This window comes from Sipha flava, unplaced genomic scaffold (assembly GCF_003268045.1).
Source record: "Sipha flava isolate LNK unplaced genomic scaffold, YSA_version1 2_pilon_pilon, whole genome shotgun sequence".
NCBI classification, from domain to species: Eukaryota; Metazoa; Arthropoda; class Insecta; order Hemiptera; family Aphididae; genus Sipha; species Sipha flava.
The window spans coordinates 4,047,119-4,065,893 of record NW_020272972.1 but is presented as its reverse complement, the minus strand read 5'-3'; the positions used below and the strand labels follow the sequence as shown (position 1 = coordinate 4,065,893).

At 27.6% G+C, this 18,775-nt stretch overlaps 1 protein-coding gene across 1 annotated transcript in view; it reads left to right on the top strand.

Annotated features, from left to right (window-relative positions):
- The first annotated feature begins 4,401 nt into the window (after nucleotides 1-4,401).
- The window catches only part of LOC112686007, a 29,340-nt gene continuing 14,966 nt past the window's right edge, over nucleotides 4,402-18,775 (top strand). Inside the window, exons 1-2 of the mRNA XM_025558102.1 lie at nucleotides 4,402-4,828; nucleotides 13,977-14,190. Coding sequence (XP_025413887.1) covers nucleotides 14,004-14,190 — 187 coding nt within the window. The 5' untranslated portion in view covers nucleotides 4,402-4,828; nucleotides 13,977-14,003. The remainder of the gene's footprint in view (nucleotides 4,829-13,976; nucleotides 14,191-18,775) is intronic.

Genomic DNA, 18,775 nt, shown 5'->3' with positions numbered 1-18,775 from the left:
TAATCTATTAAAAATATTTACATTTTTAAACTGTAATTATTGTTGGTTATTTAAATTAATTATTTATAAAAATCCTGTTCAAAATCCATTCATAGTTATTTGCTAATATTTAGATATATACATAGTACATAATTTTTTGGGGAATTGCATGGAATTGTAACATTTATGCGAGCCAGGAAAAGAACTGCTATATTTTATGAATGCCAAAAAAAATTAAACATTGGATCTAAAGCTAAAGATAGAATTCGAAAAATCAAAAATTTCTCAGATACACGGTGGACGTCCCATGATCGTGTTATTACAGTAATACATGATAAGTATGAAGCTTTAAAAAAATACTTTAGAATTGTTATTAGAATCCATCGATAGAGTAACTACTTCAAATGTAAAATCGTTTTTATTTATTATTTTTTCGTTTCATTTTGAATTGGTTCTTAAGCTAATGAAAAGCAATAACTACACCAACTTCATATTATCTGCAATCAAAAAGCATTGATTTTATTCAAGCCATTAGATTGGTAGATGAAACTAAAAAAAGATTATTAGAATTGCCTTTCGACAAATGTTACCGAGAACTTGTACAAAATATCAAACAATTTACTTATGAACAGAATTTCTATGAAAATGATTTTAAAAAAACTCCAAACGAGGAAAACCAAAAGAATGCCAAAAGATAAAATGTACAAAATGAAATCAGTTCCTCAGCATCAGACAAGTTAATAAATTATTTAGCATTAAAATAATACTATTAATAATTCTTGAATGTGTATTTTTTATTATAGGTTTAGAGTGAACATATATTACAAATATTTGGACCAAATAATTTCATCTTTAGACAATAGATTTAGTAATGCCAGAGATATACTGAAATATCTTGCATTACTATCCCCAGAGCGGTTATTTGAAGCTAAATATAAATCTGAAATAAATCTTCCAGATTAATGATTTTTAGATTTGTCTACATGAATTACTGATATTAATCCATATCAACTTAAAACAGAGTATTTATTATTTAATAAAAGCTTAAAAGAATTGATTAATGGAATGAAATTCCCAGATAATCAGTCTAATAAATCATCTGATATTAACTTTGAATTCATGCTCAATCGTGTGGTTTTTGGGTTTTTTTTTTTGGTTTCTATTGTTTGATTACAACCGAACTCAATCGGGTTCCAGCCTGATTGACAACTCGAATTTAAAACTGTCTGGTTTTGAGTTGTCCCGATCGATTCGGACAACATTAAATATAATTTTCTCTCACCAAGGGAAACGTAAAAACCTGTTACACAAATGGAGTTTCTCAGAAACATCTATTTGTACATGCGGTGAAGAACAAACATAGTTCTGAATTGTCTCTAAACAAATTCACAGTGGCAATACCTAAACGATAGACTGGATGCGCGAGCTGATCATACGTCTATAGAACTCTATTAGTAATTGTTTACTGATAGTACGTATAATGACATAGTGTAGCACACTTGATACTATAATGAGTGACATACGTTATAAACATGGGCGTATTATGGATAAAGATATGGAAGCTATAGCCCAACAGAAACTTCTGTAGTTATTTACTTTCATTTCAAATATTTTATCCGAAGTTATGGTTTTTAATGTTTTTATATTTTGAAATACACCAAGGTTTCAAATATTAGCAGTGTAATGTTTATAGACAATTATTGCACTTGCATACATATATCAATTTATTTTTAAATATAAACATGTTTATTTATAGATAATAAAATATGATAAATAAAGAAAACTTAGAAATATATGATGTAATACCTATATGTGGACAATAATATTTTTCCAAATTTTTATAAACTCTTACAAACTGCACTGACTATACCATGTCATTTTCCCCTTTAATTCAAGTTAAACACAAGGAGTTTTTGGAATACATTTTTGTAGACCATTATAACACTCACAGATAATTATAACTAGAGCGCGGATTTCTATGCAATTGCATATTTTTTTCCTTTCAATATTTTTGGATTTTTGTCAGTCATCTCCACGAATCATCATAATTCGAAGCTAATGGTGACATTTTTTTCGCATATTTCTGCATATTTTTGCATATTTTGGCAAAATTCAAAATTTATTGCATATTGAAGTGAAAATTTAAAAAAAAATGTATAAAATAATATTTTGTCAAGTAGAAAAATTAAAACTAAATTTCATAGTCACTAAATAATAATTTATGTATATATATTTAGTTGTAAAATAAATAATCGATTACAACGTAAACTTAATCGCTCTTGTTGTGTTAGTCGGTTATCGACATACCACTTGCTTCAAATATGCCCCAATAACTTCGGTTGACATCGAATGTTCGTTTTCAGTCTTTAAAAATATGTTAACCGATAAACGACGCAGCTTTACAAAAGATAAAATTGAAATGCATATGATTATTCATTTTAATAATAAATAAAATTTTAAAAATAAATTAAGTTCAGAAAATTCCCTAAATTTTTTTGTATTAATTATTTAAGTAATTAATTATTATAATTTGACTTATACATTTTAAATAAATAAAAAATTCTTGCATATTTTTTGCATATTCATAATTTTAACTGCATATATTTTGCATATTTTCATGATTTTTACTGCATATTATATAGCATATTTCGATACTTTTAAGTGCATACAAATCCGCGCTCTAATTATAACAAACTACGCTCATGATTATTTATTATATTAAACACAGGTCTCTATTTAAAAATTTTGTGCTCCCGGGCACATTATTTATGCCCCCCCCCAAAAAAAAAAAAAATAAATAATAATAATACAACACTTATTATTTCGTCCATAATCGAGATTCTTTAATATTAAAATATAACTTATAAATGAAAATCGTTTAATACTTTTTTTAATAAACAAATTATAATATAATAAAAATACAATTTTTTTTAAAATTACAAACTATAACATAATAAAACATACTATTTTCTTATTTTTACTGTTTTATTTTTTTTCATTCGGTACATCATTTTTAAAATTAATTTTGCTAAAATATTTTGCCGCCCCTGAGACTTGACGCCCCCGGGCATGTGCCTACCCATGACCCCCTAAATACGGGCCTGAATATACAGTATTATACAAGTACACATAACACTAGTGGATTAGGCAAAAACATCAAACGGTACTTGAACTATAGTTGCTAAAAGGTCGGTCCTCAGAGATTATAGTTATAAACGTTCACAAATTGGTTAATCAAAAATGTAATTTTGGTTTAGAAAATTCTCAGAAATATTTTCCGTATACCTTTTCTCAAATATTTTCAGTAACAATAAATAGTTGAATAATAAATGGTTGCTTTTGGGGAGCACTTAATTCGCTTCTTTGGCATCTTTTAATTAAAAATTCTTAAACATTATAGGTATTCACCACTACGGCATATTATACAGCTACGCAATTATTAACTGTAATTTATACGTCTAGAGTCTACACTGTAAACGTGTACATATTATGTACCTAACATGGGCGCCCGCAGGGGGGGGGCAAAGGGGCCATTGCCCCTACTGGAAATTTTTGTTTCAAAACTATTGTTAATTTAATACCACGTATATTAATTATAACATAATTTTATTGAGATCCACTGATGAAGTTAAAATTTATTATATTTTTAGATATTCTAAAATGTATAATCTTGAACGTATTTATTTGTTTACAATGTTCACACGTGACTGCATATCGCTTAAGACTAAATTCTCCCGAGTACCGCTTTCTATGGTATTTGATTTTGTTCTCATATATTTATAGATACACGTTGTGACCCTTAGAATTTTAATCTTGCCCCGGGTGGGATTTTATCCTGCGGGCGCGCTTGGTACTAAATTAAATATTTCATTACAGTACCGTAGATATGATTGACTTATAAATTACGATATTTTGAAAATCGCAGGAAATATTTACACACTGCACGTTACGTAATCTTATAACCGCGATCGTAATACGCGTAGTGAAATTAAAAATAATATATAGTTTATACCTTTTGATTTACATCTATAGTACACGTACGTTACGTGAGTATCGGAATAATGACAGCTGTGATTTGAATACAATAAACATGTATGTTGTGCCTGTAGAATTCTAAACTTTGCAATTTTCGTTCGTCGAAACGACGAACACCGCAGGTAGTGAAACTCACCTATTCGTGACGGGTAAGGATTTCGTCCGCGAAACCGTATGAAAAAAAAATGAAAAAAAAAAAAGTTTACAATAATAATAATGAATTGACGTCGCATTTCGTTCTGTAAGAATCCCGAAGAACCGCAACGATAACGTGCACGCGTGCAGGCAGCGGGTGAAGACGACGAGGCCGTCGCGATCGTTGTTACCGCGGTCGCGTGCATAGCAGTTGGTACACTCTGCGCGGCAGTACTATCGCTGCACAGTTGGTAATTGGTTGTCCGGTGAAAAGCCGCCGGCCGCGCGAGACTTCGTCGGAACCACTGCAGAGTCAGTGCACCAATGGCTAACGTCGTTGTCCGTTGACAGTCGCTCTTGAACGGTCCAAGAGAAAATTGCGTTAATCGTCCGAACGTCGTCTATGAAGTTGTGTATCGTTACGGCATTATCGTCTCTTAAAACGTACGCAGTGCGCGACGCTTACGATATTAGTTTTTTATTTTGTCTTTTTTTTTTTTCTTAATTTTCACCGTCTTTTTACCGGTTTGCTCAAGACCAAAAGCCATGCGCAACCAAACGCGGTTATTACGTAGTGTCTGTTAACTGGTACATATCTTGCGGGTTTGTTGTTTACAGTTCGGACACATCGTCGAGGAAAAGCTTGCGCGCCCAAGGAATTTGCCTATGTGATTTTCCGGTGAGTTTTTGTGACGAATTTTTAATCATTTTCCCTTCCCTCGCAACATACTCCTATAGGATATTTTTACAGAATAATCCTGGAACTTTCGATGTTCGACCCATGTACAGATTTAAACGGTTTTCGTACACCTCGTAGTCATCATTCATGAATAGCGCCGCTGATAGTGACTTTATTCCTCTTCACCTCTCTTTCACCGTTACGTGTGTAACAACGTTGTGATCGTGTAGGTAACGTTTCGAACGATACGAAACGCAACAAAATAATAATAATAATAATATGATACTACCGCACCTTGTGTGTGCTCGTACAAAAAACAGGTTCGGCCGGGGGGGAAGAGCGGAGCAGCGGATACCTGCCCGCCCAGTTCACCCTACAGCCAGTCAGTCAGGTGAAATACAATGGGTTACACACATTCCGTTCGGGTTTTGGGGTTGTCTACTTTTCACTCTCGCGTTCCTCTTCGCCGCACCTCCTCTTGGTCATTTGTATTATAATTGTTAGTGTGCACATATACGTACACGTCTATCCGGTACATTTGTACGTGGTTACGTGTCGGTAGCATTATGTGCAGTGAAATCATGGTTTTTTTATTCAAATATAATATTATCCATTTTATTGTTCCTGTTCCGTAGACAACGTCATTGGAAGCAGTAGTAATATTAATACGCTAGGTTAACGTATCGAGATAGAAAAAAATCCTATGTTTAGTATTGGTAGGCGTTCGAGTGATGTTCGAGTGTATTTCACTAGGATGTTCATCGGGTTCGCGATATCACTTTGTAATCGTTTAGTTGATTTGTTTTTAGTAATTTTTTTCTTCACATTCTATCATCATTATATAATCTTGTATAGTTTTGCGAGCGATTAATTATTGTTATCTTCGAGTCGCATTTTAATCCGGCCCCTGTTTTAAATAGGATTTAATAAAAATCTATATGTTTGCCGACGTATAATTGTCCATGCTACACCTAATAGCATGGCAAAAAAGCAATACTCGTCGCGTTAGTCTTCTCTCTCGTACACTTGACGTATTCAGGAATTAAACGAGTGTTATGCACCGAGATTAAAATACGACCGGCAATATTTTGTTACTTGTTTCGAAAAGGGGTCATAATTTATTGACAGTAAGGTGCAACATTTTATTTAAAACCAGTTTTTTTTGTATGCCATCGTGTAAATCATTAATTTTAAGTAAAAAATAGTTGTGAACTTCCATATTCACAATCCGGTTAGTGGTATTAATTATTTTTTTTTCGTTTCATTTTATTTAAATTTTGCATTTTTACATTCTTCAAATAAATTATACAGTGAAATCAAAAGTCAACGAAAGGAGACTTTTATATGCATATATTTATTGAACGGCCCATGGCTATTTCCAGTTAAAACATATTGATTTTTCGTTCATCGCGATAAAAACGTAATACAATAACATAAAACTAATCAGTCGAGTAAACAATTGGTAACACGCGGTGGAGCTTGGCATCAATATTATAATAATCAAGTTTGTGTTTGATATGATAGTATATATAGTATAAATAAGTATAGCATTTTGATGTACAAAAACTACCTAATACTGCTTTTTGCAAAGTAATTACGTATACCTATAGTCGTAGTTTTAATCTCTAGGACTCATCAGGTAAAAATATGATTAAAATCTAGTAATATATTCTTTCACTCATAACGTCTTTCTCTAAATGTTAATTTTGCAATTATGTTACCGTCAAATGATAATTTCACTTTCCATACCATACAATTATCCGAAAGGTTCAAAAACCATATCCATCTTAATGAGGATAACACGTCTTGTTCGTAAACTAATCAATTTTTATTTACCTAAATGTAAGAATTGTGGAGATTAAAGCAATATTTCTCGTTAATAGTTGCGACATATTGGGCACACTTAAAAACGGGTTCCGATGTACATAAGTCGTTAAAAAACTTGACCCGTATAGATTTGGTGGAACTAGTATGACTCCGGTTCTCGGTGGGTTGAGCGGTTTTGTCGTAGGATGTGTATGGATACCGATTGAATCATAATACTACGTTTATATTTCCAAACAACCCATGCTATAATAACAATTAAGTGGCATTAAGTTAATTAGTGTGTAATGACATTAGATTATTATATATCGTTTCTGTCAAAGAAGACCAAGAAGCAACCAATGCATTATAATCGTGTAAACACGAAGAAAAATGTTTGATCTATGGCTTCCGAAAGCAATATCAAAACCGAGTGTGTTTACGATATCCGACAAGCTATAATATAAAAAATTACTGGGTTCGTCTGGCTTAAATTTGAAATATTTTTCGTATAAGCTCATTATGTATATTATTATTTATATTATATAATTATTATAATAGCATAAGTATACTAGTTTATTTCTGGGAGTTTTTGTTTTTAATATACCTAAATTAAAAATAATTATCCAAAATATATACTATAAATTAGTTAACCAATCTACAATTCCCATAATGAAGTTGATAACTATGAAATGTTCATAAATTATTCAAAAAATTGGATCTAATAAAATGTTTTACAGTAAAATGTAAAATCTTTGCAATAAAACTATTATTTATCAGTCGTATATTTTGATTTTTCAATAAATTGACTTATTGATGAACTGTAAAATAAGTAAATGTTTTGTAATGTTTACTATTTATGACCATGTATATAATTTAGTGTATTATATCTCAGTACTCGTACACTCATATACTTATCATAAAGTGATATATTGTCTATAACGAGTCGTAAGGTTGGGTTTTCCGTCATGACTGAATCGTATAGAACCAAAAAAATATTTTTTTTTTTTTTTGAACAAGATTTGTTTTGACAAGATTTTTTATATCCAGTTATACCATATGATTTGTGATTGTATAAAATAAATCTAATTATTTTAGGATTTTATATTATCTTAAATTCCTCCTAAATGAATATCACTAAATTGGTACACTATTAATTGCTACACATTTATAAAACATATGATCAAGAAAATTTATACATATACTGATGTACAAACGCTTAGGTGTATGTAGAAAAAATACAGGTGCAGTAGATTATATATATGACGAGTTGTTATATTCATGTACCTAGCGGCTTCGTGGCTTAATTAAATATAATAATACAAAGCCCGTTTGCGACCTTGTTTAGACGATAGAAATGCGTCGTGAATAAATCGAGAGCAATAAAACCAGGAACTGATTCTGTGACTATAGACCTGACAATATTTTTTTCAAGTGATCTACATCGAATAACAATAACTTTTCAAACATTTTTCTATTATATATAATGATAGAAATTATATGTGTTTGGTTTTGCTATAACAAATAACTCACATAGGTGTTGAAAAATATTCAGATTTGTTTATACCACTTAAATTATTGTAAATGTTGGGTACTAAGATTATATAATTATATTGAAGTAATAAATTTTTTGATAATATTTTTATCCACTGTTAACTTGAGTACCGATGTCAAATTGCATAGAAGAAAACGATAGAAAAGAGCGCGATTATCGATGGGATAATTTCAAAGGTACATCCATCGAAGAAAACAAATATTGTTGGTAATTTGCTTGTATAGAATAGGAAGCAACTGAAATTATTACTTGAAATTTGTACGTAATGGTCTTATGATACCATTAACATCAGTAATTTGCAATTACTTCGTTACTCGTTTAACAATGAGGTAACATGCACTAGTTGAGTTTTTTATAAAATATAAGTAGTGTGTTTTTTAAATTAAGAAAAAATAATATATGTGTGTATGTTTTTTTTTTTAATAATTTTAGTTAAGTTAAATTGCTTTCAATATATTAAATTTTACATACTAGTCAACATAATTACCATATTATTTCACTATTAAAAAAATTCACAATTTTTTAGTCAAAAAAGGGTTTTTAAATTAATTAAATTTAATCTTTCATTACGCTTATTAAATTTGATCTCTATTTTAGTTTTTACTGTGTAAGCAAATTTACTAAAGTAAAAATAATTGTACGTATTCAATCAAGTTAGTATTACTTTTATAATCAACTTGTTTAATTATTAAAAATATGCAGTTTCATTGAACGTAGCATATAAAAATATACATATGGAGAATTTGTCTTTTCTTTTTTATTATGTTGACTTAATCAAATATAAAATAACTCGTTCAAGGCCTTATGTCAAAAATTAATCAAAAAAACAAAACATCTTACCATATTTTTGAAAACTTACGCTAACAATGTAAACTCTTAATAACAAAACAGTGCCGAAAAGAAAGATATCGAAATCACAACAATAAGACCAAAATATAATAGTTATAATAACCGGTGTCAAAAATATTTTAATGGAACTTGTCTACACTTATCTTTGGATATGCTCCAATTTGACAACGATATCGTTTATCGTTCGGTCATAATATATCCTATCTTCCACAATTCGCCTTGGGGTGCATTGACCATTAGCTTGAGGATCAAACAAATATAATATATATTTTTGTAGGTAATAATATTTTTGAGTGCTATTATTGTTTCATATTTTTTTACATTTTTATATCAATATAAATATAAATGATTATCAAACATTTTTCTATTAACTTGTGAGTGCCTATAATTTAGTTTCAAATAGAAAATAAATTTTAAGTTTATAGTTTAAGTTATATTTAATTGATAAATAATCTTCAATATTTGATTAATATTTTAACAGAAATATTAAATGAACCATTCTAACTATTCTAAATTAATTATTATTTGCTAATCACTAACCGAAACTTGATAGAAATCTACATTCCACTGATCAACTTGTATACAATTTACGATAATGTAATGAAGCTATATTATATTATGCAGAAAATATATGAATGAAACAAAAAGGAAAAATCTTCTTTCACAATTGTCTTGTAATATTATTTGAGTACATTATACGATGTACAATACTAGAAAATATTATTTGTACAGGTACACCTTTCACATTCTAAAGGAGCTCAAGGACCGTAATCACAATTCTATCGAAGATTCTAGGCTTTACGAATTAATTTCAGTAATCGAAGATTGATTGGATTAAGTTCAATGCATACATTATTACATAATTATATATATATTCTACATAATTTTATGTTAAAGATAAAAAAATTGTATCTCAAATTGAGACACCAAATTACTAATTTTTAATTAGCTATAGGTATATTGTAAATTAAATATTAAATTTAGTGTTCTAAGGTTTTTATTAAAATTATATTTTATCAGTTGGTGAAGCAATATTTTCAATGTTTTAAATATTATGCAGATTCATAATATAGTAATAAAAACATGTAGGTAGTATCTATAATTGTATTAAATAACCACGTGTGTGAACTTAAAGATTTAGATATTATTTCTACAAATAACAAGACTATTTGGATTATTCCATATTATCATTAAATAATATCTCTAAATTAATTATAACTACACATGTTATTGATTAGATACAAATATGTAATATTAGAATAATATGATGTAATCATTGTTTTTCAGTTGGAAATTGTATTTACTTTTGGATCTCGCAATATTTGTCTATACTTATATTTAATAAGTATATTATTTTTTAAATACTCATGACTATTATACTATTTACCTAATGCAACTTTATCTGATTATTATTAATAGTTATTTTTAAATTAAGTTTTATGAATATTTTAATTTTTGATATATATATATATATATGTATATTGATTAAAGTATATTACTCATTTCATTAAACTCATTACAAATAAATAATTACTAAAATATTTTGCTTCAACATCATTTTAAAAAACCTAAAAATTATATTTTAATGTTTCTTCTAAATTAAGTGATAATGAAACGAAAAATATAATTATTGTTTTTCTTCACATACTATTACTGAGCAATAAGCACGTACGCAATTAATCTTAGTAATTAGTTTGTTTTTATTTTTCGCAAAACTGTTTGATCACCGTGTTGTTATACCTATGTGTACACCTATAATTGTATGTGTATAGTTTATCGAAATAATAAAGCTTGGATGCTGTTGATTTTCTGTCGAAGTATAAGTTCATATATTTGGATGACTTAGCTACTTAAAAATCGAATATATTAAGCAAAATTTAATATTACTTAGTTTTAATAATAAATGCCCAGAAGATCGCAATACATATACTCACGTAAAAATATTTGCAGACGAACCACGGTCACTGACCGCGGTAAATATACAACTCCTAAGCTGTACCACTCGGGCATTTGGGTTAGAGTTTCGATAATAGTTGGCCGTGTCGTTGTAACAACCGGTTCCTTGCATAATATTCACGTCTTTCCTTAATGAGCAAATATATCGTTTAAACGTTTTTAGAACGGGTTCCCACACGTATAACTATATTATGTCGTATGCACGACATACGAATATATTCGTGCATTGAAGTTTGTTAATGTAAAATATATGAACATATAATACAACATAAAATATTATTATTATTAATACTATGACGATGAGCGATCAGATATTTTGTCATAATAATTGGTAAAGTGATGTATCGTAAATTATAATGTAATATACCTATATACCACAGTGTGATTAAAAATGGGCAACGAACCGAATATAGGTATTCAAAGTATGGTCGAACTTCGACTTTGGAAGTGTTCGCATGTGTTAGGATCTACGTATTGTGTGGACAATTATTTGAGCACACACCCCATTTGTTTGCGCTGTGGCTGGCACCTGGAAGGTGGATCAGAATCGAGGACAGTTGCCTGCCTGATGGCGCCCCCTTATAATTAGGATATTGTCTGTGCATATGTTTCGGTTTGAAATTCAATGCAACGGCGATATATGTTTAAAGCGTTGTATGTTTTTTTCTTCTTTAAATGGAGGTCATGGCTACGGTTCGTTGAGAAAAAAAGGTACCACCTATATCATAGCAATGAAAATAATAATAATAATATGTACTTAATGACATTTTTTTTTCTAAATACCAACTGACTGGCGCATTCGGAATGTTGAGATATTGGATAAGTCAAAATGTATTCACTATAAGTCTGGACAGAGCTAAACTATTGAGATAAACGTAACGGCTATAAAGTATAAACTAACTACGGTTGTATACACGCACATTTAGTTAACCGGGTTGTCAGTGAATCTGACTTATTTATGTGCTGTATGAGTGATGTATATATATATTTTTGATTCCTATTATATGAATCGTATCTAAAAATTATAAAGTAAAAGGATATAATTTATAGGCTAAAGTAAGACGTGTTCCGCGTGTCACGGTGTGTACATCAATTAAAAATTAACGCTTTCAAAACATTTCTGAACAACTACTCGTATAGTGTAGAAATATATATTATCTTAATGTGTATGTATGTAACAACCGTGAATACTTGAGCTGTTGTTGTTGCATCGTATTTGTATATTTTATATAGACGAGTGCAATCGGAAAAACGCTTAGAACTGTAACAATTATGTCATGTGATAATTTGCGAATTTCTATTTCCTCCAAGTTTTCACAAAGCCTTTCAAGTTAAATTGTGGTACGATTACAGTATGAACTTTTAAAAAATTGTATGTATGTATGTATACTCAATAAAAATTTAATTAAAAAAATAATTATAAAATACGGTGGTTGAAATGTGAAGATGCATTTCAATTATCAGATGAAACAAATTTATTTATTCAGACAATATCACGTGTTATCTTTTAAAATAATTTCAATTAGGTACCTATCCAAAGTTGTATACTATTATTTTTTTTAATGGAAGCGATTAAATTATCACTACTAATTGGTTTTATTGATTATACACATATTATTATAGGATAAACAACATAATATAAACGCGGTGTGTTTTATCAAATAATTTAATTGAGAAATCGTCATGTTGGGTTCCTGCGTTAACGTTTGGTTGAAGTTCATGGTTGTTAATACAATAATACATATACACTAGCATTTTCTTTCCATTTTAATCAGTCAAGGGCAATGGAAAAAATATTAAAGATACAACATTATTTTCAATGTTATCAATTTAGATGCAAATAATCCATGTACAATTTTTGGCTACCCACGTAGATCTAGATGGGAGGTCTTCGTATTAATTTATACAAGGTGACCGATTTGTTTGTACAATGTGTATACTGCTCCCTATGATTTGTACATTGTAGATTCCTAGATATTTTACACATGTATTTTCATAAATAATTGTTCTCGTTTTAAACACGATCCTTGACACTATTCACATGTTACGTATTTTTAACTAAGCAGCTTATAAATTTTCCAAGTACGAGACCCTGATGCACCATTGCACTTTTTACAAGGTAGGGAAAAAACTTTTTATTAGGACCTAATATTATTTCATATTAGTTGTAAATTGTAATGAATTTCGATTTGTAAAATAAAATATTATTTTGAACATTTGATTTTACGTTGTGATATAATAATAATTTAACTCACGTGATAATTTTTATTATACTTCAGCTGGTTTTATTCGAGTTTTAATAAAAATAATTCATAATGAATTTAAGTAACGATGTTCTTTAATTGTATTGCACGGTCTGTGAAGTAAATAAAATTGAAGATGCTCATATATGTGTAACGAACTATTTATTCGTTGTAGCATACTGTCAGTTTTACCCGTTTCACTTTTATCGTATCATTGTGCTTTTTATTCGTAATTTTACTTATACAATAATTCATGTACACTTAAACTAACAAGCAACATACATTTTTTTATAATTTTTATTTACTTAAATTGCAAAAAAATGCAATTTTCCTATGACTTAGTACCTATATATTGTATCATATAGATTGTAATTACTTTTTTATGATTTATAATTGTATTCGTAAGTGTAATTTATATTGAAAAAAAACTGATTTATACATTGAAAAATGATTCATTAAAACATATAAAACATTTTAGTTAAAAAAAGTGTATAGTTAATAAATCGTATTTATTATCAAACAACTACCTATTAAAATTTACGTAAAGAAAGGAAATTTGAATTTTAATGGTTTGAAGTATCATATTGCTATCTTCAAAACTATTGTATAGTTTTACATATTTTAAGTAGAATGATAATAGTTTAAAAACTTCTATCCTAACCATTATGTATTAAATATTTGTTATTTTTGTATTAATGTTAATTAATAAAACTGATAAAACTATTTAAATTTTTTGTTACAGATAAATAGATCTAATGCTTGTGCCATAATGAAGCACGAAAGTCAGCACCCAGAGCTTATTCCAACCGGAAAAGGAAAACCATTTAAGAAGAGTATTAGTTTAGGAGCCTTGGGTTTGGGTAAACTGTGGCGAAGGCGTTCTGTGACCATAACCGAATACGATCCATGTTATAAGGTCGTTTATTTGGGCAACGTCCTTACTGGCATAGCTAAAGGTATGTTTACCCTATATTTTTTTGATTTTCAAATGATTTCAACTTTGGAATTTCGCCTTAGTTGGGAAAGCTATTTGAATGTGTTTTATAAATTATGACTCTCACATCCTAAGTTTGTAAAGAAATATCAACATATTTGATTTTGTTAGATCGAAAAGTCGTATCGAAAATCTTAGGCATTATGTCAATCAGAAATATTTTCTTATCAAAAAAAAAATAAAATAAAATAATTTACTTGAAATAATTGTTGTAATCTTATTTTTGTAGGTACTTAATCTTTTTAAATTTGTATGTTATATTTCATTAAATCATCGTAAGTATTAATTATAAAATTATATTGTAATTTTATTGATAAAAATCCTGTATAAAATGTACAATTTATGAAGTATATAGATTTTATACAGAAATATTTTGTTTTAAATGAGATATTAGTCTTTTAGTATTACTTTTAAACTCATATTACGGAAGACTTAATTTTGTCTATAATTGAAATTCAATTCTGTTCTGATCCGGTGTTTTTCTTGTATCTGTCTACGCTGCTTTAATAATGTTATCTATTCTCACCACCTTCGTAGTTTGAGACGAGTGCCTATATTATGTATACGCCTCTCGTTAATTGTTTGAAGTGACAGATATACCTTTGAGAACCTATCTCTCATATTATCCGCCCCTCTTCTATTTGGAAATATCTTATAATGCATTCCATTGTACAAATTTTCAACGTTACTTAAACAGTATTACCTAAGTGTGATAATATGTTTAAATATATATATATTTCTATATTGACGTCGCTAGCCAGCAAGATCGAAGCTCCACCCATCCTTGTAATCATCCACTGTTTTATATTTTTTAGTTGTTTATTTTTCCATCGTGTTGCGGCGTGTTTTAACCAATAGGTGATGGGTTTGACTAATTTCTAATATTTAGTTTTTACATATTGCGCAGTTTTTGTAGAGACGATTGTCATATATCCATTATTATTATTAATAATTAAAAACTTAACGAGTAAATGTTAAATTATTTTTATTTTAATCAGAAAAATGACCATCAGTTAAATACAGATTTGTGTTAGTGTTTTATTTAGAGAATAAATTAACTTTTTATATTCCATTTTTTGTGTTTATAAAGATATTATTTTGAAAGAAAAAAATTCCGATTGACCAAACACAATATAAATTATTTTAATCTGTCTTAACTTATAACAACCTTCATTAGTAAAATAATAAAACAAAAAGTTTAATATAAGTATCACAAAAACCATATTTTATAGACGTGTACTAGTTATGCATTTTCAGTAGTGATGGGAATGAAATCTGGATTCTCCGAAAATCCGAATATTTGGGTTTCACATTGTGGATTTCTGTATTCTAAATCAGAAACTTAAATTTTTTGTTATAAATTCTAATCTAAAAATTTTCTATTTTAAATACAAAAATTATTTGAACTCTAAAATTGTAAAACCTATACATATTTTTATTTTTATTTATATATTTAATATATAAATATATATACCTAATATATTTAATAAAAGTATTATTTATTGCGTCTTTTTGGATAAATTATTCTGATACTTATAAATGTTGTTACTAATTTCATGCATAAATTTAATTTAGGTCGTAATATCTACATGTTATTGCGATATTGATAATTGTTGTTGTTGTTATATTTTTGCTTTAAAAGTTTTCCTATAAATATAAGGAATTCATACAAAATATATTATTAATCTATAGGGTAAGTAGTAAACCCTTACTCCTGAGGAAGAAAAACTATGAATATTACTATAAACTTGATCATTATCTTAGATTATCTTATGACTCAATGAGTAAAAAATAAGGGATGTATTAAATATTATAAATACTATAATAATTTATACTAGAAAATAGAAATTGTATTAATTTATTGGATTGTATACCGTTAAAGCTTTTTCAGTTAATTATCATTTCTATTTGAAACACACAAAAAAAACTAATATTATTTTATCATCTTATATCAAACTAGAAGTCTATGTTTTAATTGGCTGAAAAGTTTCGTGATCATTTTGGAAATATTTAATTAGCATTTTAGTGTAATACTCCTTGGTTTTAATTCTTTAGCATTTAAATATTTGTCACCTACTGTACTTAATGTACTTAATATATAAACACATAAAAAGATGAAAAGACATTCTATCAACACAAGATTGGCATTGTTTGTTCACGTGATATATATATATATATATATATATATATATATATAATTTTAAAGGGTTCTTAAGTAATTATTAATAAGTAAATAACTGTTGTATTTTATTGACATTACTGACGTAGAAATAAGTGACCTCGTCAATATTCGTTTGGACAATTTAAATTTTTTTTATATTAAAATATATTTTTTATTTATTTTTGTTTATTTTTAAATCATCTTGATTGATCATAATATTTTTTTTTACTGTAAGTATCTTTCATTTTATTTAGTGTTTTATATAGTTAAAGTTTTATAAGATAATATATAAGCCATAAAATAATATTTGATGAAAAAGTAATAATGTCTTGTTTGATAAAAAATTAGTTATTATTTGCTACTAAATTGTAAAAAATTAAGGCAAAAACAAATAATTTTAATTATAGAATTATTTCAATTACTACTGTGCAATTTTTATTGATAAAATAAGAAAGAATGAAGTTGCTTAACTGATCGTTTATTTTTTGTAAAAATAAAGCTAGTAGTGATATTTTAAAAATTCTAAAATTTAGATGTTTACTTTTTACCCGTGTAATTATAAATATAGACAATTATTAATTCAGAGACATGATATCGAAGTAGTAAGTTGCAAGTAAGCGCTGTAGTTAAACTACGCCGGGCGTTGGTCCTAGATTTTGAATACGTTTACATCCGGATTTTTAGGGGTGAAGCCATGTTTCCACAAAAAAACCTCGATTACTCACATACTAAAAAAATAACCATAAATCATACATGTATCTTTAAAGCTTAGCTATCGTAGGTCAATTAATATAACCAATGACCTTTAATACAGTTAAAATTAATAAGAAACGTATGTAATAAAAGTTAATAAAACATTATTTCATTGAGTTTTATTAGACTTATTAATAATTACAAGAGGTGATTTATTTAGAGGTTAATTTAAGAAATCATAGACATACTTTACTTTTTATTAAATTTAAATTGCTTTTTAATAATTGAAAATAATTAAAAATTAGGTACTAATTGTTATTATAATACACGTGTCTATTTCTTGATTAACATACTACAATTATGCATCTAGAGTATGTGTATTAATTTTATAACTTCAATGAATATCAGTCGTTATTATTTGTGAACTTCAATATTTTGACAGTCAAACCAAATCACAAATAAACAGTAATTAATAACGTTATATGAATGAGAACATTTTCGATATTTTTTATTTTTTATTATGTACAGTCTTGAAAAGTTGACCGGATGATTTAAATATAAAATAAATTATTATGATATTAAAATATTTTAAATAAACATTATTTTATTGTATAGTTGATCATATTGGTATTTTATATTTAATATTACAATTAAACACATAATATAAATATTTTGTACTAGTATAAATAATATTTTCTTACAAACATACTTTTTTATAATTTTTATGTACGTAGTAAAATAATATATTTTAATGAACTACTGTTTTAATAGTTATTATAGTTTGATGTTTTATAGGATATATTTAGATTTTTTAGGGTATTATCAGTTATGAATTAATTAATTATTATGAGTATAATTAAAGTATAATGATTAAAAGTTGTAAATTCATTCATATGGCTCATAACAGTTTTATTTTAATCGTTAGGTTACAATTAAGAATTATTAATACTATATACAAATTAAAAAGTAAAAAACATATTAAATTTTACTGTTCACGTATATGGTAAAATAATACATACATACACATGTTACGAAATAAATATTTCAATCCTAAATGATGTTTCTTAACATAGTTAACATTTAATACATTCTCAAAACAGTTTTTAGTGATCAAGTATCTATTACCATGTGTATGAATTTCGCAACCTAAGGGGGCTACGTGTGACGTCGGCCATGCGCGTGCAATTTACATGTATCTACTTCGAATAGTTTTTATTATTTGTCTAAACTATATTAAATATTGAATTCCGTTTTATCTTGTATCAATTATCATTCGAGCTTTAATAATTACTGAATTATATTTCTTCCTATGACCTATAGAATGCTCTATACTATCACTGTATAACTGCATTGATTAACGAAAAATATTGTGCATTATGGTGGCATACCAATGTAGGTAGTCTGTATCTACATCATATTATAGTAGTTTTCGAAGATTAGTCGGTCGGCTTATTTATCCCGCCGGAAAAAATACAATAATTATAATAATAATATAACATATACATATTTATATTTTATATATTATTTTATAAACTGTTCTCATTTAGAAGACATAATCTCGGAATCATCTTATACTATTATAAAGTTATAAATTATGTGATCTATATTTCTAAAAAAAAAAAAAATGGCTATATAAATTCTCCCTCCCCTCACACCAGAATTTTTAAAGAACTTACACATTTTTAGAAAGATT